This window comes from Hippocampus zosterae, chromosome 9 (genome assembly GCF_025434085.1).
Source record: "Hippocampus zosterae strain Florida chromosome 9, ASM2543408v3, whole genome shotgun sequence".
Taxonomy (NCBI): domain Eukaryota; kingdom Metazoa; phylum Chordata; class Actinopteri; order Syngnathiformes; family Syngnathidae; genus Hippocampus; species Hippocampus zosterae.
Genome location: NC_067459.1, coordinates 5,942,526 through 5,967,567, shown reverse-complemented (window position 1 = coordinate 5,967,567; position 25,042 = coordinate 5,942,526). Strand labels below are relative to the sequence as shown.

The 25,042-nt window shown below is 43.3% G+C and overlaps 2 protein-coding genes across 3 annotated transcripts in view; both read left to right on the top strand.

Annotated features, from left to right (window-relative positions):
• Window positions 1-25,042, top strand: part of LOC127607160 (uncharacterized) — a 153,352-nt gene that overhangs the window by 98,254 nt on the left and 30,056 nt on the right. The gene's annotated exons all lie outside the window — the stretch shown is intronic.
• LOC127607070 (transcription factor SOX-13-like) overlaps window positions 1-25,042 on the top strand; it is a 53,134-nt gene that overhangs the window by 25,897 nt on the left and 2,195 nt on the right. Inside the window, exons 2-12 of one of the 2 annotated variants that reach the window (XM_052075140.1) lie at window positions 5,032-5,252; window positions 5,786-5,882; window positions 9,549-9,721; window positions 10,222-10,290; window positions 12,584-12,698; window positions 12,794-12,858; window positions 13,831-13,981; window positions 16,203-16,333; window positions 19,390-19,495; window positions 20,183-20,347; window positions 22,039-22,255. In XM_052075140.1, coding sequence (XP_051931100.1) covers window positions 5,034-5,252; window positions 5,786-5,882; window positions 9,549-9,721; window positions 10,222-10,290; window positions 12,584-12,698; window positions 12,794-12,858; window positions 13,831-13,981; window positions 16,203-16,333; window positions 19,390-19,495; window positions 20,183-20,347; window positions 22,039-22,255 — 1,508 coding nt within the window. In that variant the 5' untranslated portion in view covers window positions 5,032-5,033. The remainder of the gene's footprint in view (window positions 1-5,031; window positions 5,253-5,785; window positions 5,883-9,548; window positions 9,722-10,221; window positions 10,291-12,583; window positions 12,699-12,793; window positions 12,859-13,830; window positions 13,982-16,202; window positions 16,334-19,389; window positions 19,496-20,182; window positions 20,348-22,038; window positions 22,256-25,042) is intronic. The other variant, XM_052075141.1, reaches the window with a different exon arrangement.

The following is a 25,042-nucleotide window of genomic DNA, read 5'->3' as shown; positions in this document are numbered from 1 at the left end:
GTGATCAAAGAATTGATTCAAACAAGTGGAGAGAGACGATATGTTCTCTCAAAGAGGATTTTCAGAACATAGCCATGACCCAAATGAGCTCTCTTGATAAGAATTAGACCCAAGTTTCCCTCAGACACAAATGCTAAAAGGGAATCAGTGCTTGCATCCCTTAGATTAGGTTTCCTCTGTTGTTGCAGGAAAGGGGACAATGGAAATCCCTGACATACAAATCTAAATCCGATTCCAATTCAGTTGGGATTTTGCGAACAGCAGAAATAGTCAATCCAATGATTTGCAAATCCTTTTCAACCAATATTCAATTGATTACACGATCATGACTATATTAAGTGTTTTTTAAACTGATAAATGTTATTGTTGTTGTGTTATTGATTTGGGGTGGGGTTGGCTTTGTTTTTGTTATTCAAATCGGTTTGATGTTTTAAACAACGTAACAAATTAGAAAATAAGTTTTAAGATATGGCAAAATGAATATGCAGTCCTAACTGTCCTTTTAGTTTAAAAAAACATGGCAGGTATTGCTCAATCTGTCATGGTCTCATTTGCAGTGAAAGTAAACCTGTTCTGGCAGTTCATCGTCATCGTCAATACTTATATTTTCTTTCTGTGTTGTAAGGCCCTGCTCAGAGTAGTTTTTGGAAGTAACCTTTTTTTTGTGATCGTGTGAGATTTCTGCCTGCGGTGAAAACTATAAAACATTGCAGGTGGTCAGCAAATTAGGTTCAGTAAAATGTGATGCGCAAGATGGCAATGCTATTCTTATACTGTCACACACACACACTATGCATCGACATGCTCAGTCGAGATCAGGTTCCACTCTCACGCAGTCAGCTGCAGATCGGCTAAATAGGGTACTGTATAGGTTTGAAACAAAAGAGACCCAGTGTGGAAGTAACTTGGGCTTACATTGTTGCAGTTGACGACATTGTTTAATGAATTGACATTGACACATTCCTCGCTGTCAACAACTCAGTAGGTCACTGAAATTGTGCGCATACCATTGCATTGGATGACACGCATGCACAGTCTCTCAAGGGAGCGTGTGAACACCACCTGTGACAGTTGTACTCTTCAGACTTTGTGAAATTTGAATCGGAGACCCAAGGGATAATTTTCGGCGTGGGACAAAACACACGGGTGTTACCACTCCCCTGTCCACCACATCAAACCATCAATACCTCAGCTCAAGCACCGGAGGCTGATGTGCATGTCTGAGCTGAACACTGTTTTTTGGTTTCTCACTGCTTAAAATGACAGTAGACGGACAGGTGTATAAATCATGTAAAAGTGCTGTAATTAATTCAACGTGCTTTTTTTTCCGACCTTTTGTTGCTTAAACACTTTTGTGGTTCAGGTTCAAAACGTGCACAGACATCCATACTTTGATGGTCATTTTAAAGGTTTGGAACAATGACTGGAGTTTTGAAGAAACGTTGTAAGATATCTCACAGATTAAAAGTGAAGCAATGAAATATGTGTGTGTGTGACCTGGTGGTTGAGTGGTTAGCACATCGACCTCACAGTGCAGAGGTCGTGGGTTCAATCCCGTCTCCGGCCTTCCTTTGTGAAGTTTGCATGTTCTCCCATGCCTGCGTGGATAGGTTCCAGCACCCCCCGCTACCCTTGTGAGGATAAATCGGATCGGAAAATGGATGGATGAAACATGTGTTAAGGTTTAGAATTGCAGTGAGCAGGAATACATATATCGGTGGTATGTGTTCAGGATACAAAAAAATTAAGTGTATTCTGTCACGGTTACAGAAAAGAACCGCCTAATCAGATTACATATACGTTTACTAAAAATGTGGATTGTTTTGCAGGATTACAATCTTAATGCGCAGTCCTTGCTGCTCGAAACTTTGTTGGCCAAACAAGCTTTCCCGGGGTTAAGTGGATAACTGCTTTTGTTGGCCAGAAATAAATGAGATGGAATAAAACTCTTGCTACCTTACACAAAGTTATAACAAACACTAGTCATGTGAAAAGGTTTGAAAAAAACAAAACAAAGGTCACAAGTAGCAGGTGGACTTTGCTCTTGTGCTGTGGCCCCCTGTTTCACTCAAGCACACCCCACCTTATCTCCTACATGCTCTCAGGTGCAGACCGGTTTGATTCCCGGGAAGCTTATGGTGAGGAAGGGTGCAGGTGAGCAATGTTTTGTGACCTTCCCTCCTCGGTCCCATCGACTTCACCTGTCCTTCGATATTAATATTGTCCTCAACCCAATGCGCTTTCATCTGCCATGGCTTTCTGCGGCTTTGGAAAATAAATTTGCTACGGTGAAACTCCTACAATGATCTACAATGATACCAACATGTGCGAAAATACCCCCAGTGTGAAACAATCTTCATGCATTAAATCCATTCCCTCTTTTCTGCTTCCCCCTACAACGAAAAGTCCCCCTGTTGCATAATATGAAATCTCGCAACGAGGTTCACAACAACAAAAACAAACCTACTGCAAAAATCTAATCCAACCTCAGCCTGCCACAGCCACTGCTACTGTGTCAGAGATTTTCTCGGACAAAGTTAAAGAAACAACTCAGCACACAGGAAAATTGTCTTCAATATCAGCGGAAGTGGACATCTGAGAGCGAACGACGGTTAGTTGCTCCGCGATCGCACTCAAAGTCCAGCCTCCGCGAGTTCGACATTTTATTGTAACATATGCAAATACAAGAAAAACACTGCCCCTGATATTTGCATGCCGCACCCCCGGTCCGGCCCCTCGGTAGTGATTAGTTACCTGTTTTTCAAACTTGAACCATCAGTACATTGGCGCCTTTTCTGTCTGGTCTACATCGAATTAACATGTTGCAGACTGCGGATGGCCAATGTCGCCTGGGCGCGACGAGTGTTCTCAACTCGTCTTTTGTTGCTCAACCGCTGTTCCTGAATTATTCATTCCCCTTTTGTGACCGATTTTCGCCCTCCGGCCGCCTTTGTGTGCAGGCATTTGGGGGTGCTGGATACGCACCCAAACACTTCGATGTGCCCAAAGAAATGAAACTTTAAACATGATACAATTTTGCTCATAGATTCCTCTAACATACTGCTTCGCAAGGAAACGGCAACAACAACAACCACACTGGTTTATACATGCGCAGTAGTACAGGAATTATTTGTCATTGTTAACACGTGGTTAGAAATGTCGCGAGTAGTCTCAGACACAGCACGAACATTGCATTGCTTGGTATAAAATGGCCACAAAATGGACCTTTGCAGACCAACGCTTTTCACAAGGAGTTAACAAAAGAAAACCTTTAACACTTGAGAGGATAAAAGTAATAAAGATGAATGATGGAGGAAGCAAAGTAGAAGACATTATGGAAGAAATTTATGTAAGTGAAAGTGAATGCTGATCGTAATTTTTTTGGAAACTTTTTTTTTTCTTTCTACGCTGGCTTTTTGAAGTGTCAAATAAGTGTATCCTCATACGTATGCACTATTGGAATAAAAATAAACAGTACACTTCCACGTTTTGTGTGAGTCTTTGCGTTTACGTCGAAGATGAAATTTGCTGTTGTGAAAAGTCCCCTGTTGTGAAACATTCTGGGTGCAAACATGATTGCGTTGTAGAGGATTTCTCCTGTGTTTCATTTTAAATTACTTTGTTAAGTTATTGTGATATTTTTCCCCCCTCAGATTTATTTGTCGCGCATATGCATCGCAAGCACCGAAGTGTGACACCACCTGCCTCGATTTATTGAGCTATTTGACAACCGTAGGTGAAAGTGTGGATAAATCCAAGAACAGTTTCTTAAGAAAACAAAAAGTTTAATTCTACGCCCAACATGAACGGCATTAAAAACAAACATTGCATCACAGATAACAATTTACAACCATGTGAGAGAATGACGGTGACATGCTCATGTGCCGGCACTGAGGCTCAGTCACAAAACATCACAGTATATTTCATGAATCAAGAACAACATGGATAGCAGTCATTTTGTATATCCTGTTCCTTGCCAAGGAAATAACTTGTGAAGAAAGATTCATTCAGCCAGAGACTGGAAGAGACAAGGAAATGTAGCTTTTGGCTTCCCTCAATAAAAGTTCAATTCAATCAAGTCAGAGTAATGTTCAGTACAATGTGATATCCTGCATGTGCTGGTTTAGTTCAAATCATGTTAGCAGAGAAGGGTTACATTTATACCAGACTGAAATGCATACTCTCCTATACACATGTAGGCATCAACATAGGCACACACACACATATACGCACGCAGGTGTGAAACCCCGGACCGTGGCAGACAGGTGGCTTTGTTTGAAATCACAGTTTGTTTCTGTAGAATGGCGACGCTTGACATTTTTTTTTGTGTGTGTTCCCGGGTTGGTCGGCACATTCCACTGGCATTGTTATCCGGCCCGTTTCCTACGGCCGCCGGCTTTTGTCAGTCTCTCCCCATTGTCCTTGCTTCCTTTGTTCCACAGCTCAAACAATGGCTTTTTTCTGCCTCTTTATATATCTGTGCACTTTTTGCCCTTGTGTGTGTGTGTTCTCTTTTTTTCTTTTGTTGTCGTTGTTCTGCTATCTACTGTGCCTTTCTTTCACCCAGCTGCAGAACTAGGAAATATAAACGTATAGGCACAAACAGACACACTTTCTCAGTCACTGTGGTTCAAATTTTCTCACTCGGTCTTTGGTTGCAACCCCCACACACTGAGGTGTGTTCCGTTCTGTTTTGTCTCATATTACTCAACCATGCAAACAATAAGCTTTCAGGATTTGGTAACAAAACCGTCAATTAACCCTTAACCTTGACTTCAGCAATGAGTTACTATAGTGGTGTGCATACAAACACACATGCTTCAAGTAGCTTGACTGTCAGTAGATCTGAAACTGATATAGAACTGAATACAAACAGTTACCAGTGCATTCAATTGGTCAAACCTTCCCAGGTGTAAAATATGCTTGTCCTGATGTTATCAATTTACTTTAAAGACATCAAGCATCAAAGTAAAAATGAATCATAAGCTTATTCACACCCAGTGACAGATAATTATATGTGTTGTCTCAAAGGAATGGTTGAGCCCAGCCCTCCGGCGATGCACCTCCTCTCAAATGTGGATGGCAGCATGACATGTGTTGGTGTCAAATTAGAACAGGAGGACGTGAGTCGAGGATCTGGACTCGTCAACAACGCTGAACCTGCTCTCAAGATGTCTCCCTCTCGCGACTGGGTAGGGAATCAGCCACTGGTGGCTCGTCAGCTTACACCACCTCTCTCCTGTTCACCTTTGGTAAGAGCGCACTAAATACAAGCCAGAATGTATTTGCTGGTCTATATCAACCATATATCTGACATACTGTAAAATTTGTGTATCCATTATTGTGTCATACTGTTCAGTATGCTTTTTAATTGTCTCTTTATATGCCAGTGTTTAGCAATTAAACAAATGAATTTATACTCATGAATTTAAAAACACATTATTATGTTCAGCGTCGAGCAGACAGATTTGCTCAGGTTGTTTTACCAATTTCACATGAACTGTGTACACAGCCACCTGTTGCTTGGGAGAAACTGTGGAGCACACATTTGTAAACCAAGCTATAAAAATGGCATATGTCAGTCACACCCACTTGGGCTGGATTGTTCCAATGACAATTTCGGAGTATTTAGCCTCTGGACGAAGCACCACCAGGGACAGGAAATCTGACTAACACACAAGGGAAATTATTTTAAAACTTCGAGACAAGTTTATTTTTGCACTGTAGCTTAGCCAAATCGAAATGCATTTAACGTTTTGTTGAAGATGTGTGTGTTTCTTGTAAGGAGGATTCTCCAGGTAAAGAGTTGCCACACAAACAAAGCCAAGCGATGCTCAAGGAGACAAAGCTTCAGGATCCACCAAAAGTGCAGGCTAAGGAAGGTCGGTTCAAACTCTTCAAAGGATCTTTAATTCACTTTGTGCCACACTTAGTTCCTATGAAGCAATCTGATTAGACAAACACAAGTTCATGAGTGATGATGGACAATACAACAGCACTGGCACATTTCACTCTGCCTCACAGGCGTTCTAAAAAGTGAATTTAACCTACATCTACAGTTAGTAGTTATCTGACATGACTGGGTTGTTAAAAATATAGCATCACAAAGATGGTCATAATTCCAGAGATAGTTATGATTTAAAGGATGAATGGGCATCGGATAAGGGTGAAAGCAAAGAGAGAAGCCTGGAGATGTCACCACAAACCTCCTGGTGTGTTCATGTGGTAAAAAATACACATTAATGACACGAATATATGATATATGAATAATATGTACATACAGAAGCAGATACTTGGCCAACATGCTAACGCGGCTAACGAGTGCACAATCGTCATGTCAGTTGGCTTCATTTTGCATTTCCGGACAAGGTCCATCCAGCCATCCAGCCATTTTCTACTGCTTATCCAGAGTCAGGTCGTGGGGGTAGCAGCTTTAGCAGGAAACGCTAGACTTCCCTCTCTCCAGCCACTTCTTTCAGCTCTTCCCAGGGAATACAGAAGCATTGCCAGGCCAGCTGGGTGACATAGTTGCTCCAGCGCGTCCTGGGTCGTCCCCGGGGCCTCCTGCGGTTGGGACATTCTCGGAATACCTCACCAGGGAGGTGTCCAGGAGCCATCCTAATTAGATTCCCGAGCCACCTCATATTGCTCCGCTCGACGTGGAGGAGAAGTTGCTCGACTTTGAGCCTCACGATCCGCCTGTCGATTTCTCGCTCCCTCCTGCCCTCACTGGTGAACAAGACCCCAAGAAACTATAGGGCCGTTCACACGGCAAGATTTGGTCCGGTGCTGCACCGGGGCTGCCCCAGTAGAGCATTCACACGTGCAAATTAGCTTCGGTGTAGCCCCGGAAAAGAGCTTATACCGGACCAAATTTGACCCACCTCAGGGAGGTGGGTCAAATATTTGCTCCGCAGCAAATGCTAGTTTGCGAAGCAGCACCGGTGTAAATTTGCATGTGTGAACGCAACTGGGTTAAATTAGCTCCAGAGCAAATGCTTTGAAGAGTACGTATGGCGAGAATGCGCTGCTTTCGCGCTCTGTCGGACTTCCGTAATGTGTTGATTCATAACGACACAAGACTTGGCTAGTAACATCTTTCCTTTTGTAGGAGGCTGGACTGTCTCGGAGTTGTTTGTTCCTTTGTTGTTTGTTCACAACCCCCGGCCCCCGTAGAATTTATTTTGTGATTTCCTCTCTTGATTTTCTGTTTGGCGCATTAGTGTTTGCTTTTCTGAGTGTCATTGAAGTCATCGTTCATTTACGTTTTCTTGGGCGGTCACTCTCGGGCAGAAGGCACGGAGACCGAGAAGGAGAAGTACGTGCCGGTCCCGTAGTCGCTTGAGTTGTGTATATACAGTACGTTTTAAAAAGAACCAACGACAGCTCGTTTGTTTTCTGTCGTTTTAGTCCGCTGCAGAAACTGCCGCGTGAACGCAAGTGGGGCAGCCCCGGTACAGTGTCGGGGCTGCCCCACTCAGCGGCTTTGTACGTGTGAACGCTCCACACAATTTGCTGCGGTGCAAAATATCCCACAACAAAATATCTCTGTGCAGCACCGGAGCAAATGTGTGCCGTGTGAACGGCCCTTTAAACTCCTCCACTTGGGGCAAGATCTCCTCCCCGACCCAGAGAGGGCACACCTCCCTTTTCCGACTGAAAACCATTGTTTCAGATTTGGAGGTGCTGATTTTCATCCCAATCGATTCACATTCAGCTAGGAAACGCTCCAGTGAGAGTTGGAGAGCCCTGCTTGAAGGAGCCAACAGTACCACATCATGGGCAAAGAGCAGAGATGCACTACTGAGGCCACCAAAACGGACCCCCTCAACGCTTCGGCCACGCCTAAAAATTCTGTCCATAAAGGTTATGAACAGAATCTGCGACAAAGGGCAGCCTTGGCCGAGTCCAACCCTCAACGGAAAGGATTTCCACTTACTGCCGGCAATGTGAACCAAACATCGGTGGTGTAGGGACCGAACAGCCCATATCAGGGCATTCAGTACCCCATACTCCCGCAGCACCCCCCACAAAACTCCCCAAGGGACACAGTCAAACACCTTCTCCAAGTCCACAAAGCACATGTAGACTGCTTGAGCAAGGGGACAATGTCTTATACATGAAATATTGATGATGTTATTTAGCATCAGAGATCTATAAATGTATTTGGGTTCCTGCCATGTTGGAATTATGGGAAAGGAATTAATACATGGGCGGCCCGGTCGTCCAGTGGTTAGCACGTCGGCTTCACAGTTCCATTCCAGCTCCGGCCTCCCTCTGTGGAGTTTGCATGTTCTCCACAGGCCTGCGTGGGTTTTCTCCGGGTGCTCCGGTTTCCTCCCACATTCCAAAAACATGCGTGGCAGTGTGATTGAACACTCTAAATTGTCCCTAGGTGTGAGTTTGGCTGGCAACCGATTCAGGGTGTCCCCCACCTACTGCCCGAAGACAGCTGGGATAGGCTCCAGCACCCCCGCGACCCCATTGAGGATCAAGCGGCTCGGAAGATGAATTAATACATTTTTATGCAAAGTGTGCACTGAAAAAGGATGCTAATAATATTCATTTGTGAATGGGAAAGGCAGAAGCTAAATCATTAATGAAGAAAGAAGTTATGCCAATTTGGCAATCCCAGTGGAACAAAAGCAGTGCTAATTCGAATGTTTTTGTTATGTTGTTTTGCTATACATAAAATGTACCGATAAGAATACTGTCACGACAGGGACAAGCCAAGTTAAGTCTGGATCCCAAAAACGTAGACGTAAACAAGGTCTCCGTAATAAAAATGTTTTAATGCTAATAATCGCACCGATAAAGAGGTAACATAAAGCGCTGGTCAAAACAAGGACCAGAAAGAACATAAACAAATAACAAAAAGCGCTTGCACAAAAGGCAAGGGAGAAAAATAAAGACCGCGAATACAAACGAAAACAATGTATCAAAATACACGCAAGCGAAAAGCCAAATCATAAAACCAAAAGCGTACTTACAAACTTACAAAAAGCAGGGATACCAAGAGTACAAAACGCGAAACACGACGAGGTCAATAGCCAAATAGTCCATGAGCAGAGAGGATAACAATACCAGAAACAATACTCCGAGACAGGTGCACCGCAGAAGAGACCTTAAATACAGAGTCTACAAATTACAGATTGACAGCAGGTGCGTACCGAAGTCCGCTCATCCCACCTGCTGGCCAGACCAAAAACCGAATCATGACAAATACTGGTTAAGTACGGGCTCGATAAGCTGTGTTGTTAAAAGAAGTAGTATCATTAAAAGCATAAGGATACCCATTCCTAGATCTAATTAATCAGTAAGTGTCAATGTGATTATGAATCGTTGTCTATCTCGATGTGTCAGTCCTGTGATTGACTTGTGATAGTTCCCTGATATAACCTGCCTCTCGCCAATCAATCTGCAATTAGTTGTCACTTGCCTGTGACCCAAAACAAAAAGAATGAATACAGTACAATATGGATAGGTTTACTTGGAAAGCTATTACACTGTGTAATTTATGTCATTTTTCTTCTTTTATCAACCACCAGGGAACCCAGAGTCTCTGGCGGAGAAGGAGCTTCAGTTGTTGATGATGATCAACCAACTGAGTGGACTACGGGAACAGCTCCTGGGTGCCCACTCCGAGCAGAGGAACATGGCTGCCTTGCTTCTAGAAAAACAGCAACAGCAAATGGAGCTGGCCCGGCAACAGCAAGAGCAGGTAGGATACAACTCAAACCAAATGATCGTCAATGTGCTCCAGCCCAAGCACAGAAGTGAGAGCGAAGGTGACATATGTGTCATATTTACGTTTGCTGACATGGAAAACGGGTGGCTTCAACCAAAGGCCAAAACAACAAAGGTCAAAATCAGAATCTTGTTAAGTTGTGGTTGAAATTTCATATTTGAATACTTAGAAAATAAGTTGAACTATTAATTTCTTGTTTGCTGTTCATCTTTTGATATCAAACTCAATTGTTTTCAGTTGACAGCAAAAAAAAACTAAACAAAAAAACCCCCACAAAAAATTTGCCTCCCTGTTCCAGTACTTTTGGATGTAAGTACCGGTATACTCATGGCAGTGCAAGTGCATTGCCGTAGTTTGAGCACCTGATTAAGATCCTGAGCCTGCTCACATTGTGCACAGTAGTCACTGTGTGACACATACAATGCGATATGTGTGTTTATGTGCGTGTAACAATCACATGTATTGTGTCTCAGATTGCTAAACAACAGCAGCAGCTGATCCAGCAGCAGCACAAGATCAACCTTCTTCAGCAGCAGATTCAGGTCAGCTACAATACACATTCTCATGCGAGCGCTCTCTCTCTCTCTCTCTCTCTCTCTCTCTCTCTCTCTAAATGAAGGGCTGTCTTTTGAGTAGAAATGTGACAAGTGGCCGCCATCTTGTTGGAATTTTCTCAAAACGATGGGTTGATCACTTCAAATATCTCTAAAAAGCTCCATAACAAATGAATTCATGAAAAAAAACTATTTATGACTGAAGTACATAACCTATTCTGCTGCGCACACTGCTCTTCTCGTAAATCATGTTCAGTTTGAACTCTTTTAGTCTTTTTTTTTTCAAGGCAAATGACACAACATCACGGTAATTTTAAGGAGTCCATTTGGAGGACATCTCACATTTTTCCCCATATCAGCTTATTTGTCGATATTTTACCTGACATTTGTCAGTTAAAACAAATGTCCAAATTTGTCCAAATCCAAATTCGAGGATCCCCCAATAGCAGACAAAATTCGCAGTGGGTCGTATGGACAACAAAACATATCACACACGAAAAATTAGGAAACACTGTATTCCCTGAGGGTGGCCCAGTGGTCCAGTGGTTAGTGTGTCGACCTCCCATTGCAAAGGGACTGGACCGGGTTCAATTCCATATCCGGCCTCCCTGCATGGAGTTTGTATGTTCTCTGCGTGGGTTTTCTCCGGGTACTCCGGTTTCCTCCCACATTCCAAAAATATGATGTGAGATTGAACACTCTGAATTGTCCTTAAGTGTGAGTGTGAGTTCGGATGGATGTTTGTCTCTGTATGCCCTGTGATTGGCTGTTCAGGGTTTCCCCCACCTACTGCCTGAAGACGGCTGGGACAGGCTTCAGTACCCCCCGTGAGGATAAGTGGTTGCAATATGGATGGATGGATGTATTCCTTGAAGCTCGTAACACCTACTAATATCAAAAAAGTCACGCATCATTGAATTTTAATGCTCGTAACTGAAGGTAAAAACCAGTGTACAATGCACATGTACTCCATTGCTACGCCCTCGGGGGGGAAGTTAAATACAGTAGAGCAAAAAATGGCTTTGCCTTCAACACTCAGCATGCATTCCGGCAGTATTGATAGAAGGTCCATCAGCCCGTCAATGACGGATGCCTGTTTTGCTGATGAGTGTTAGAACCACACATGGCATGTCCCCTGAGTGTTTGGTGGGGGTAAATAAACAAGCCCAAAAAAATACCTCCAATAATTTCAATCCATGAAGTAGAGCAGTGGTTCTCAAAGTTTTGTTTTGTGTGTGTGTGTGTGCGTGCGTGTGTGTGTATGTGTGTGTGTGTGTGTGTTTGTGTGTGTGTGTGTGCGCGTGCCTGTGTGTGTGTGTGCGTGTGTGTGTGTGTGTGTGTGTGTGTGTGTATGTGTGTGCGCGTGTGTGTGTGCGCGCGTGTGTGTGTGTGTGTGTGTGTGTGTGTGTGTGTGTGTGTGCGCGCGTGTGTGTGTGTGTGTGGGATGTACTCCGGTTATGTCTGTCCATTTCTCCATCCGTCTCTATGATTAAAAAACAAACAACCCCCCCCTTTTTTTTATCTCGAATGGCTTTATCATGGGTGAAAATTATTCACAGCTCAGTCCCTATCCCCTGCAAATAGCGTGGGTCCACTGTACCTAATCTCCAAGCAAGGGCTAGTCAATGTTAATAAAACACTTTCAATTCAACTTCGGGTATCTGCTGCATCAAGTAGAATTAACTGTATTGCACCAAACTTCATGAACGCACGCACTAGTTTTAAGTCGGTGCATACCAAATTTCAGCTGCATCCATCAAGTAGATTCTGTGAAATGGGCTTGTGTAATGATCCATCCATCCACCTTCTGAACCAGTTTATCCTCACAATGGTCGCAGGCGTGCTCGGGCCCATCCCAGCTGTCTCTGGGCAGTCGGCAGGGTAAACCCTAAACTGGTTGCCAGCCAATCGCAGATTGTGAAAGCACATCATTATATTACATAATCGCTCTGATCATGGCAACCAATACCAACATATCTATATTTTTCTAATTAAATTGTTATTTAAACATTATGTCCAAATATGATTATTTTAGCTCGGATTATTAATTAACCATTTGAAGCTACAAATACAAAAATAAAAAGATGAAATAAATCCTTTCTTCAGGCATAGTCTATGCTAATTAGATCCTTTCACATTATATTGCAAAAGTAATCCCACCCACACACACAAAAACAACATTTCTCTGTAACCCATCTTCCTATTTTCAAAATTGCCCATTCCATCCAGACTTCTTGTCACGTTTCTAATGTGAGTTGGATTTGTCCTACCTTTGCCCCAGCAGGTAAACATGCCCTACGTGATGATCCCGGCTTTCCACCCCAGTGCCCAAAATCTTTCAGTCCCGTCTGACCCTCCGATAGGCTTGCCATTGCAGCCAATCCCATGCAAGCCAGGTGAGCCTATGCCAAAAGATATGTCAATCCCCCCCAAAACTGGTGTATATGATAATATATTTATGTACTCAAGTTAAAAAATGTATCTTTTCCAGCTATGGACTATCCCATGCAGCTGCTGTCCACGACTGTTAAGAGGAGCGGTGGTTCCATCCGGCAGGTATCACGTCCAAATTGTTGCTGTTTTTGTTCCTTTCAATTATGCTCAAATATTAAAGGTAATTCTTGTTTTGTTATCATCTTTAGACATTCAGACATGCAATATTCAAAGAAGCTATGACAGTGTTAGTGTACTATTAAACACTGTACTAGTAATACACTGTACCTCCAGACTAACTGATCCTCCTGTTCAGGATACAACAACTATAGACATTCTCCAACAGAACACACCCTGTTTTCAAAGGCTTGCATCTCTTGTTCCTTTGTGTAAGTGCGTGTGTAGGGATGGCAGGTTTTCAAGCTAGAGACCGATTTACCAGAGCTCATTAAACAAAAGAGAAGTATACACAGAGAAAAGAAAGATATGACACTGGGTGTGACAGATACGTTCAGACATGCCTGATTGACACGTAGCATGCATAGATTGCATACAAGGTGTGTTTGAAAAGTTCCAAGCCCGCGAAAATGTATTAAAAAAAATCCCAACAAGTTTTTCTGTCGGACGTAATCCCCTGGAGTCTAACACAATTTGCCAGCCTGCCCTGCCACGCCTTCATGGATTCTTCCGGATTCTTTTGAGATCCTTTGCAGCTCCGTCGTTCCTCCCGTTTTGATTTTGTCTACGTCTTCAAAATGGGTCTGCTACATGACCCCTTTGATACTTTGAAAGGACACGAGAACTCCTGCACTGTCATGTTCTTCTTGGCCAGGAACTGTGGGACGCTCAAGATCCTCTGAGCATTGTTCCTGTGAAGCAGCCATGTGTCCTCCCACCATAAATCTCGCCTCATCTCATGCATTGAGCAAAGCGAACAACGCAGGATTTCCTTGTAGACATGCCGGTTGATTATCTGACCCAAGTGGAAAACTAATTTAGTTTTCAAATAAAAATCATTGATGACACCAGTCTTGGAAGATTTCTGACAGCCCTCACTGTTGACTCAATGCACTTTTGCTCTCACTGTGTGTTTAGGAGCCCGGTCAGCCCTTGAACCTGACGTCCAAGCCTGGGAAAGCCCCCAGTCCAAAATGCATGGAAATGGGATTACTCGGGGTGCAAAGTACCTGCAGGCACAGAGATGTGTCAAAGGACGCATCACACAGCCCGCCATGGTCTGCCCTCAGTGAGTTATGATTTACAGTCATTCTGCGATGACACGATAAAATAATCAGTCAACCTTCATTTGTATCTCAAATAGATTTCAACTTGACATTTTCATCGGTGGTGTCATTTTCGTTGCTGTTCATCACCGTTTTAATTGAACAGACATGTACCTAGTTTGATTCTTGAAAAGGTGCGAAACTACACCTTGACTTGATTTCCCTTTTGAAGAGCCCAAAAAAAGCACTTTGTTCCCAGGACGTATGGTCATAGTAGGCAGATGAGGCACGTCTGCCTCCTGCTGGCCGTTTTTTTCTTGTGAAGTGTTGAAAAAACAAAAACAAAATTCTGAATGGTTACATGAAATTACGTTAAATTTTCACCCTATGGTCCGAGCTTTACATTGATTTTCTCTACAGTCCAATAAATATGAATGATTTCATCATTAAAGTGGCTGAGTTTGCCCAGGCAAGAAGGTAAAAGAAACATTTTAGAGAAAGGTATTATAATTGGGCCTTTATAACATTGAATATAGTTCTTATATAAATTTTAGCCCCCCCCCCCAAAAAAAAAAACAACCACCACCCAGCAACAATAAATTTGACCTTGTGTTAATATTCATTTTTCTTCTTTTTTTTCACATGGTTGAATGGTGTGGAATTGATTGAAACATACCGTCATTAAAAATAAATATACAAAAATTCCATTTTGACCTGATTCGAAACAAATGTTTCAATGGAGGTCAACACAGGCTTATTTTCTGTTTTGGATTCATATTTTTATATCTGACTCCAGAGGTGCGGGCTGGGTCTAGGAAGGGGCAAGAAGGGGCCTAGCCCCCTCAAATAAATGCCGTGCCACCCCAAACTAAATCCCCCAAAATATATTATTTCACATATTTTAATTTTGTTATGCCTCTCTCCACCGCTTCCCTTATTACTGTCCTAATGCCTTGGTTATTGCTATTTTTTCAGTTGATTACAGGACAAAAGGATGCCTGAGCCTTTGTTTTGGGCCTATATTTTGACATCCCTAATGGTCTTATCCAGCAGACCTAAGTAACTGTTAAGTTGGGGGGGGGTCTAGCCTGATACGTGTTGTTACATTTCTTGATTTATTTTTTTTAACTAAACAAAAATATCATCCTAAGGGTATTATAAAAATTTTTTAAAAATACAAAAGAATCCTTCTGTGTGGTTGCCACTTTATCATGGTACTCATACCTCCTATGAGTGCCTCCGTGACCCTAAGAGAAGCTGGCCTTCATAGGGACACCCAAGTTGGGAAGGTCTGAGGGTAGAGGCCTAACAAAGTGCAGTCAGTTTAGGTTAATGGTATGACATAAATCTAACCCAAACCTAAGTTCATATATGGCTCGTCTAACAACATAGCCACAATAAAATAAGTGTCCTAAGCACTTTACAAGGCGCTTGTTTAGTGTACCCGCATTCGAGTGAGGGAATTTGTCAGTTAGACATGGTCAACGGTGCTGGAGCACAATGCCCCCTCAAGATTTGTGGCTGCCCCCTCATACATGCCTATCTAGACCCGGCCTTGCAGAGGAGTAGTGACTCACTCGTCACGAACCTCACCGCACATCACTGCTTGGTTCTGTTGTTAGACTTGTTTTCACTCAAACTATTGAAACATTTTAACAGCAATTTGAGACAAAGCAACAAAGCTCACGAGAGGCAATGATACTGCCTTGCAGCATTGAGTGCTTGATGGAAAAAATGCAAATAACTTCTGGCATGTTTTTGTTTTTTCAATTCAATGATCCTTAAATTTAAAAAACAACATATAACAGCTTAGTCTCTGGGGAATGGGAAGTCAAGTCCAAAAATGCATTTACAAAATGTTCAAAGTGCCCCCAGTAGTCGGAACACGGCATTCTGATTCATATGACGTTCAAAATCCACCTGTTGTAATTCAACTCAGGCCCATTTTGCCACTTGCTATCAGCTGAAAATGACATTGCAGTTGCTCAGGACGCAGGTAATGGCCAATCATGGGTCATCCCGTATTCTGAGTTTGGACATGGGATATTAATAAGCCGATTGGTTCCCTGAGCCCTGATCAACTGATGTCAGTTTTAGTTGACAGCAAGGGGCAAAATGGCTGCCCCACAGATAGAACAAAATGAATGGATTTTGCTGCTCAATTCAAATGCAAAAGTCTTTTCCTTGACCACCCCTTTCTCACTAAGACATTCTCTCTGTCTCTCTCTTTGTTTGATGCCAAAGCTTTACTCAGAGACAGTGATGTTGTCACCCAAGCCATTCATGATGCCCAGCAACTACTGAGGAGTCACAACGCTGGAGGCCAAGAGAGAGAGAGAGAAAGAGAAACAGACCGAGAAAGCAGCAGAAAAGTGGTCAGCAAATCTCCAAATACAAAACTAGCACACTCTTTTTCTTTGGGCCATAGGAGGTGGAAAGGGCCGCATGACGCAGTTTTCTCTGGGTTTTTCAGCTTCAAAGCGCCTTTCGGTGTGAATGTGATTGTGAATGGTTGTTTGTCCAAATGTGTCCTGCGATTGGCTCGTTCAAGATGTATCCCCATCTCTTGCCCAGACTCAGCTGGGATTGGCTCACCATGCAACCCCTCCTCTCAGGTCAAGAGTCTGGGTGTCATCCTTGATAGCACCCTCTCCTTCACCTCACATATCAACCACATCATTCGTTCTGCATATTATCATCTTCGAAACATCCACCGGCTCCGCTCTTCTCTCACTCCTCAGTCCACTGCTATACTTGTACACACCCTCGTCACCTCGCGACTCGATTACTGTAATTCCCTTCTGTTTGGTCTCCCTCAAAAAACCCTCCATAAGCTTCAACTGGTCCAAAATTCAGCCGCCCGCATTATCACACTCACACCATACATAAACCATATTACACCTGTCTTCCAACATCTCCACTGGCTCCCCATTTTACACCGCCTCAAAAAACCCTCCATAAGCTTCAACTGGTCCAAAATTCAGCCGCCCGCATTATCACACTCACACCATACATAAACCATATTACACCTGTCTTCCAACATCTCCACTGGCTCCCCATTTTACACCGCATTCAATATAAAATCCTGCTCCTCACATTCAAATCCATTCATAATCTAGCTCCTCCATACCTATCTGACCTCATCCATATTCCTACGCCTGTCCGCTCTCTTCATTCCTCCTCCTCTGTCCTCCTCTCTGTCCCCCCTGCTCGCCTCGTCACCATGGGAAATAGAGCCTTCAGTCGCTCTGCTCCCCAGCTTTGGAATTCACTCCCAGCTGACCTTCGTAATTCAGACTCACTAACGCATTTCAAATCCAGCCTCAAAACACATCTGTTTCGACAAGCCTATTCACTCAGACCATAAAGCCATTATTTTATTTATTTATTCATTTTTGTTGTATTTATTTTTTCTTATTTGATGTTGTTTTTAACATTGTACTCGTGATTTTAACTGCTTGTTGTAAGGTGTCCTTGAGTTTCTAGAAAGGCGCCCACAAATAAAATGTATTATTATTAGTATGAGGAGAACTGCTACCGAGAGTGGATGACTGATCATCCATCTATTGAAAATAAACAAAAGATTTCAGTACTATCCAGCTCGTAAAAATGCACATTGTTACACATCACCGTCAAGGAGGTAGAAGATTTCTGCAAAGGAATTCTCAGTGCATTCCTGGTTAGAATTCCTGCATGAGATCTTTTCAGTGCTCCACCCTTGCTCTTTGATGTGCATTTAAGACGAGACACTTTTCTTTTGGAGGTGTGAGAACAACTTCTGGGTCACAATCAAAGCATCGAAGAGTGAGGTGCCTGCAACTTTGCTGTTGAAAGATATGAGACCTACCCGATCTCTTACTGCTATGATTTCACTATTTGCTGACAGTTATTGGAGGTCAGCACGGCAGATAAGGTTTTGCAAATAAAAACCACATCATAGTCAGCTGGTTTCAATGTCCACTTTTAAAATCTTTGTCGGAGTGATTTCTTTTTCTATTATAACTATTGTTTTTAACACATTCATCTAGTGCAGTGGTCCTCAACTAGAAATGCTGCAGGTCCACTTTTTTTTTTTTATTAAGACCAAGGTCCGGTCCCATGCATGGCGGTCATAGGGAGCAGGGCTATATGCCCATTTAGTATGGGCATACCGTATATAAAATAACAATTATTCACTCTGCCAGTACAAAGCAAATAATGAGAGGTATTTTGTTGAGGCAGAGTTCCTGTGCCTTTTATTTTGTTAAGTTGTGCCTGCTAAGAAGATGCATCAAAATATCAATTTCTTTTAACAAAACAAATCAATCCCAATTTGCATTTTGTATTGCATCACAAAGCTGGCCAGACAAATCAGCAGCAAGGACTTCAGTTCGTCTGGTCGATAGACGCATGCTGACGCTTATGTATGGGCACACCTTAAATTTAGAGGAGCCAATCAGCGCCTCGTATATACTGACGCTTATGTATGGACACACCTTCAGTTCAGAGGAGCCAATCAGCGCATCGTTATCGCCGACATGCCCTGCTCAACCAGGGTCTCGAGTGAGTCAAACATTATACACACAAAGTCGCGCTGCCGCGGTCCTCTGCATTACAACTGTTAGTGCACGCAAAGAATACAACGGATAATTTTAACAAGCGATCGTGGTAATGCGCAGATTATAGTCCACAAATATAAAATGTATAACTTAAAAATCACTTTATAAATTATTATTTTATACAATTTGCCGAGGGTCCGGACAGAGGAGGTCCTGACAGAGGAGGTCGGCGGCCGGACTGAGGAGGTCGGCGGTCTGGTCGTGGATCGCGGTCCGCCAGTTGAGGAAGAGGGATCTAGTGTCTAATCAGCCTATTTTACATCCACCAAACCTCCATTTGAAGCCCACATGTGGCCTGTGTATTGTGAAAATAAAATTCTGTTCTAGTCTTTGGTGTTCATCCTTTGAGGCGGCTGACTTGTTGGTCTCAGTCTGGCACTAAAGCCACAGCTGTTGCGGCCACACAATACCACAAAAGGCCTCAGTGTGGCATTGACGTAGCCAGCTGCCTGCTTCTTTGTGTACTGCAATATTGTAGTCTTCCTCTCTTCCTCTAAATGAGCCGGCTTCACCTTGCCTCTAAATGTTAGATCGTCGATGAAAGGTGGCATGTCATCAGCAGCTTTGCCATTATCGACTGTTACATTCCTGCTGCCGTTGTCTCCTTCCGCCTCAGTCAATAAACACCATTTCTTTGTCCTCTATTGTGTCATAATTTTCTTTCTTCGCACATACAGTTCTTATTTTGAACAGCAGCTGATGTCGTGTTTGTTCCATGTCTGTAAAGTCTGTTTCAAAATAGCTCTCCGGGCAACGCCCTAAGAGAGTATTACACCTATTCATTCCAATTACAATTCAAGCTGATGACTTTGAATGTTTCTTTTTTTCTGCAGGATTGCAGATATCCTCCTTGTGGTGAGAGAAGTGTTCATTCCGAGCAAGGTGACGACCGACACACAACACTGTCTGCCGACGACCACCTCAGCAGTGACTCTGAGAGTAAGTGTAACCCAACCAGGAGGACTCAAACACTAGTAGAAGGCATACTGTGTTTTTGCGGATGAACAAGAACGGTAACATTGTCCATGACAACTAATGACCAAACAATTCCAGACATATAATAAAAAATTTTCACCCTATAATTAGATACACCCGGCAGCTTCCAACTTTTGTCACCACAAAATAACAGGCTTGATTTCAAATGTTCATATTTCAATTTGGGCTAAACGTACATGCAGTTTGTTTGTATCGAGCAGGTTCAGACTAGTCACCGTTTCGTGCAGGCCGCATTGGTTTAGTTCCCACGAAGTGATGTGTCAAGAGCTGTCTGTCTTAATGTGTCCTATGATTGACGGGTGACCACTCTTGGGCATAGTATGCTGGGATAGTCGACTGGGATAGGCTCCAGCTCCCTGACGAGGATAAGCATTACAGAAAACAGAGGGATTCAGATGCAGTGGTGTAATCTGGAAGAAAGGCAATTCTTAATTCTGAAAGATCTGGCGTAGCACCATCCTCCTTCCCAAAGAGCAGAGTGACCACCGCATACGCCGACGTTAACTATTGTAACCAAAGCAAGCATGCAATCCTTTCACGACACCAGTGACTTCCAGTGAATGCTATCAGTGAACAAAAATGTTTAGTTTTTTTCTATTCCTGGATTAATTGGATCTCTCTTCCCTCTAGGTCCCCTGCAGGTATCCAGCAGTTACTCTGAAGCCCGCCCTGCTCCTTCCTCAGGTCACATCAAGAGACCCATGAATGCCTTCATGGTTTGGGCCAAGGATGAGCGCAGGAGAATCCTGCAGGCCTTTCCTGATATGCACAACTCCTCCATCAGCAAGATCCTGGGTGAGCCCGGCAAGAGAGTAGGGGTGGGCTTGCACTATGTGCCTCTATTTTGAGACGCTGCCTTGCGAATACATTTGGGGGCATCAACAGCAGGCGGCCCTCCGGTGGTCCAGTGGTTAGCGCGTCGGCCTCACAGTGCAGAGGTACCGGTTTCAATTCCAGCTCCTGCCTCCCAGTGTAGAGTTTGAATGTTCTCCCCGGGCCTGCATGGGTTTTCTCCGGGTACTCCGTTTTCCTCCCACATTCCAAAAACTTGCATGGCAGGCTGATTGAACACTCGAAATTGTCCCGAGGTGTGAGTGTGAGCGCGGATGGTTGTTAGTCTCTGTGTGCCCTGCAATTGGCTGGCAACCGGTTCTGGGATCAGCTCCAGTACCCCCTGTGACCCTTGTGAGGATAAAGCGGATCAGAAAATGGATGGATGGATGGATGAAATATGTGGTAAGGTTTAGAATTGCAGTTAGCAGGCTTGGCTAGTAATGGAATACATATACCGGAAGTACGTGTTCAGGATACAAAAACATGTAAGTGTAGTGAGGATAAGCGGATCTGAAAATGGATGGATGGATGGATGGATGGCATCAACAGCCACCTACGTATTATACCCGCCACCCCCACCCCCGCCCCTTCCACACACACACACACACATATAACTACACACTTATATAAATCATTATAGCTACAACTGTTGCGAAAGCACTTAGTAAATAAGGATGTATTCAAAGTTTTTAAAAAAATTGTATTGCTAAATGCTATCAAATCTTTATGTTCATTGAAAAATAGGCACCGGACTGACTCATTCAGAAGCTCAGACTAAATAAATAACAGTCAGAGCCGCAAAATGCCTATGATAGGCTCAATGATGGAAATGTGAGTATGGATGGTTTTGTTTTGTCAAACCTTGTCATAACAGGCAATCAGTCCAGCGTCTGATTGCTTTTGTTGCGGTAGCTTACTCTGGCATCCTCCCACGTTCCATTAAGATACGCTTTAGGTTACCGTATTTCCGGCACTACAAGGCACTTCAGAGTAGAAAGCGCACCATCAATGAATGGACTATTTTAAAATGTTTTTATATACATGACATGCTGCATTATAAGGCACATAGAATGGAAGCTACAATAGTGGTTGCGGTATACATCCAATAAATGGAGCTATGCCATAGGTAATACAATACAATACAGCTTTATTTAAGTAGAGCTTTTTACAAGTGCTGCAGCTTATAACAAAGTGCTTTACAGAACATTTAAAATACCACGTCCAAGAAATTTGAATGTTGATCGTTATATAAGGCGCATCGGATTATAATGCACACTGTCGCCTTTTGAGAAAAGTGAATGCTTTTAAGTGCGCCTTATAGTGCGGAAAATACATTTATTGAATACGCTCTCCTGAACATTTATGCCATGTATTTGTCAACGGTGCGAGATAAACTTGAATCCAACGGTGTTTGCCTCCATTTCAATATTAAGTTCGATGACCAAGCCAAGATTGTGTCCTTTGTGATACCTTGCTGTGTCCAGCGATTTGTAGATATTTTCATATTGTTTCTTTCTGGTGGCGCTAAGGTCAGCTGACAAATGTATGTAAGCAGCCATCCTCCGATTTAAAAGTAAATGTGAACTTGATTTGTGGCAGTCACCCAGTCCTACTGACTCTCCTTTCATTTATGGTTGCGTGTTTGCATTTAGGCTCCAGGTGGAAGTCCATGTCCAACCAGGAGAAGCAGCCTTACTATGAAGAGCAGGCCAGACTCAGCCGACAGCACCTGGAGCGCTACCCGGACTACAAGTACAAACCCCGGCCCAAACGCACCTGTATTGTGGAGGGACGTCGGCTGAGGGTGGGCGAATACAAAGCCATGATGAAGAGCCGCAGACAGGAACAGAAGACGACATACACCAGGAGGTAGAAATATACCACCCAAACTTTATGAAATTATTTGCGCTGTCAAATAGCATCAGCAAGTTGTCACAGTGACTGTTTCGTGTGTGACTGGATGCACAACATTTCTTCGTGATGTCTTGTTTCCAGTTGCATGTTCACCTCAGTGTTCCAAGATTCGAGGTTTGGCTTTTCAGTGGATGCATGTTGTCACAGATTTTCCTCCCAAAATACACGTTTGGTTAATTTTTATAGTATCGGTCAGAATGTTATAGCGCTGATGCCTTCCGTTCGTTGCATGCAAGCAAGGCCACAGGATCAAAATTAAGGATGCGCCAAACTTTTTAAAAGCAGTTATTTGGACACATTTTGTATTTCACCAACAGACAGGGAAGCACGAACCGCACAAGTCACCCGTAGTATAAATTGTATGTGTGCATATTCCGCCTTAAAAATGTATATGATTTTGCGCAGTGTCCGTGAGTATCTTCCTCACACCCAGTGGAGAATTTTTTATGAAATGAATGCTGAATGGTATCAAAGAGGATGTGAAAAGTGCTTTCTGACAGCAAAGCTGAACAAGGCTGTTTTAGAAACTGCTCTTTTGCTGCCGGAGAATGACGTGGAGCCGATGGAAATGACAGTCCGAGAAAGGACAGCGTTTTGCTCAGTGATCGCTAGTCCCTCACTGACATAAACGTCTCCATTGCGTCTTCAGTCCCATGATGCCACGATATTCTAACCTGTGAGACGTGTTAAAATATGCTCACATAGCAGTAGCTATATGGTACACGCCCACCCACTCTCGCAGCTGAAATCGTGTGATGGCACGTGACTGTTCAAAAACATCCATTTTTTTTCCACCGTGTTTTGTTTCAGATTTCCCAATTTAAGAAGCATTTCACTTTGCTAGTCTGCTGGTAAAGATTTGGGTGTGTGCTCACACAACACCAGAGGGGTATGGCATGAGTAAGGATCGTTAGCGAAATGCCACCCGTCAATGAGTAAATTGCGTAGAGTACAATTTCACGTCACCGGAGGAAATGTTGTTCACAACAAGGAAATATTTGTTTGGCAGGGGTGCCAAGATAAAATGTCCTCTCTAAAAAGAACAATGGCTCACATCAAACATCAAAAAGGGTGTACTTTTTGTTTTGACTTTCGTTTTGTTGAGTCAAAGGATCTCAGAAGAGCCCTCTCATCCCCACACCCATTGGGGCAGCATAAAAGTTCAACGACAAGTTACTTGATGAAACTATAGGGTGGTCCGCGTTTTTTTTTAAGTTTAAGTGTAAGATATCCTTTATTTGTCCCGCAATGGGGAAATTTACAGTCAGAGTTCAGAAAGGAAACCACTAGGTAGGGAGAGGGGAAAAAAAGTACGGTCCACCGAGCGCCCCCGCAGATCATTCCACGTCGTGGGGGAAAAGAATAGGAACGATGAAGACGGTGATGTATGCGTGAACAGGCCGCAGCTGCTTCGTCAAGGTCTGCTCATGAAGACAGTCCTGGCGTATCAGTCTATGGCCGAGAAGGAGGGGGTGATGGTGGGGGCACTAGCCTCCGAGCATACCTTCCATCCAGGGGAAAGGGGTCCATATAGTGTTGTTTGTTTTGGAGGGATGGCCGCCAACAATTTCCGGTGGCCTTCAGTCCGTGGCTTTATCCCTTCACTGGCACCGATCAGCCAAATCCTCATTTCCTTTTCGAAGCGAGAATTCCAACTTCTCCATGTTGTTGTCGATCGTACGGAGACGCTCCAGAACCGCAATTGCGGTTGAGCTCAGTCACCGCTTGAGTCTGAGTCTTGGACATTCGCACTAGACCATCGAGAATGACCGGCAGCTTCTTCACTTCCAATAAAGATTTTGCGAGGAAACCGCTAACACCAAACTGCAGCATACCTGCTATCAGTTTCTCACGGAGTTCGCTCCTAACGTGCGATAGTCAAACCATGCATAGTCTCCTTTACCTCTGCTAACACAGTAGTAAAATCGTGACTACAGTGAATATTTGTGCGAAAACAGACGGCCGCTGGCCTAACAAGTTTCAAAAGCACTGACCTACATACACTATACAATCTATATTCTAATATTTGCTCTATGAAATTGTATGAATGTATTCCCAGCAGTCATAGCGTTTGTCTTGGCTGCATTGGATACAGTATTGTATGTGTGTACTGTATGCTATATTGGCAATGGGTCTGTTTCTTTTGCCAGTCAGCTTTCAGATTCGCTTCAAAGGGCCAGTTTGCTGGCCCACAATGACGTCAGCATATTTCCATCTTCTGATGGGTTGGTTGGAGCAAGCCAAGCGAAACTCGCTTGCACATTTTTATATACCGTATTTGCTGCATTTTAAGGCGCTTCGGATTATATGGCGCACCTTCAATGAATGGCCTGCTTTAAATCTGTTTTCATAAATAGGGTGCACCACATTAAGTGATTGTGGTTGCACTATGCATCCACTAGATGGTGGTATGCTAAAGGGAATACAATACAATACAGCTTTATTTATATAGAGGCTTCACAACCGCTGCAGCTGTAACAATGAGAACTGGTCACAAACGCGAACATGAAACATATCAAGACAAATGGCATTCCAAAACAATAAATGACAGACAAAAGTTATAAAGGTAATTGATTCAACAAAAAGGCACACAAACCTTAGGGGATAACATTCTCAAAGGACGAAATATTTTGCTTGTCTCCTTCCTTCATTTAGTCAGTAGTTAACTATGCTTTTGCTATGCTCTTCATTTCATTATGGCTGTGCAGAGCTCACAACGTAGTTTTTACAAATATTCAAAAA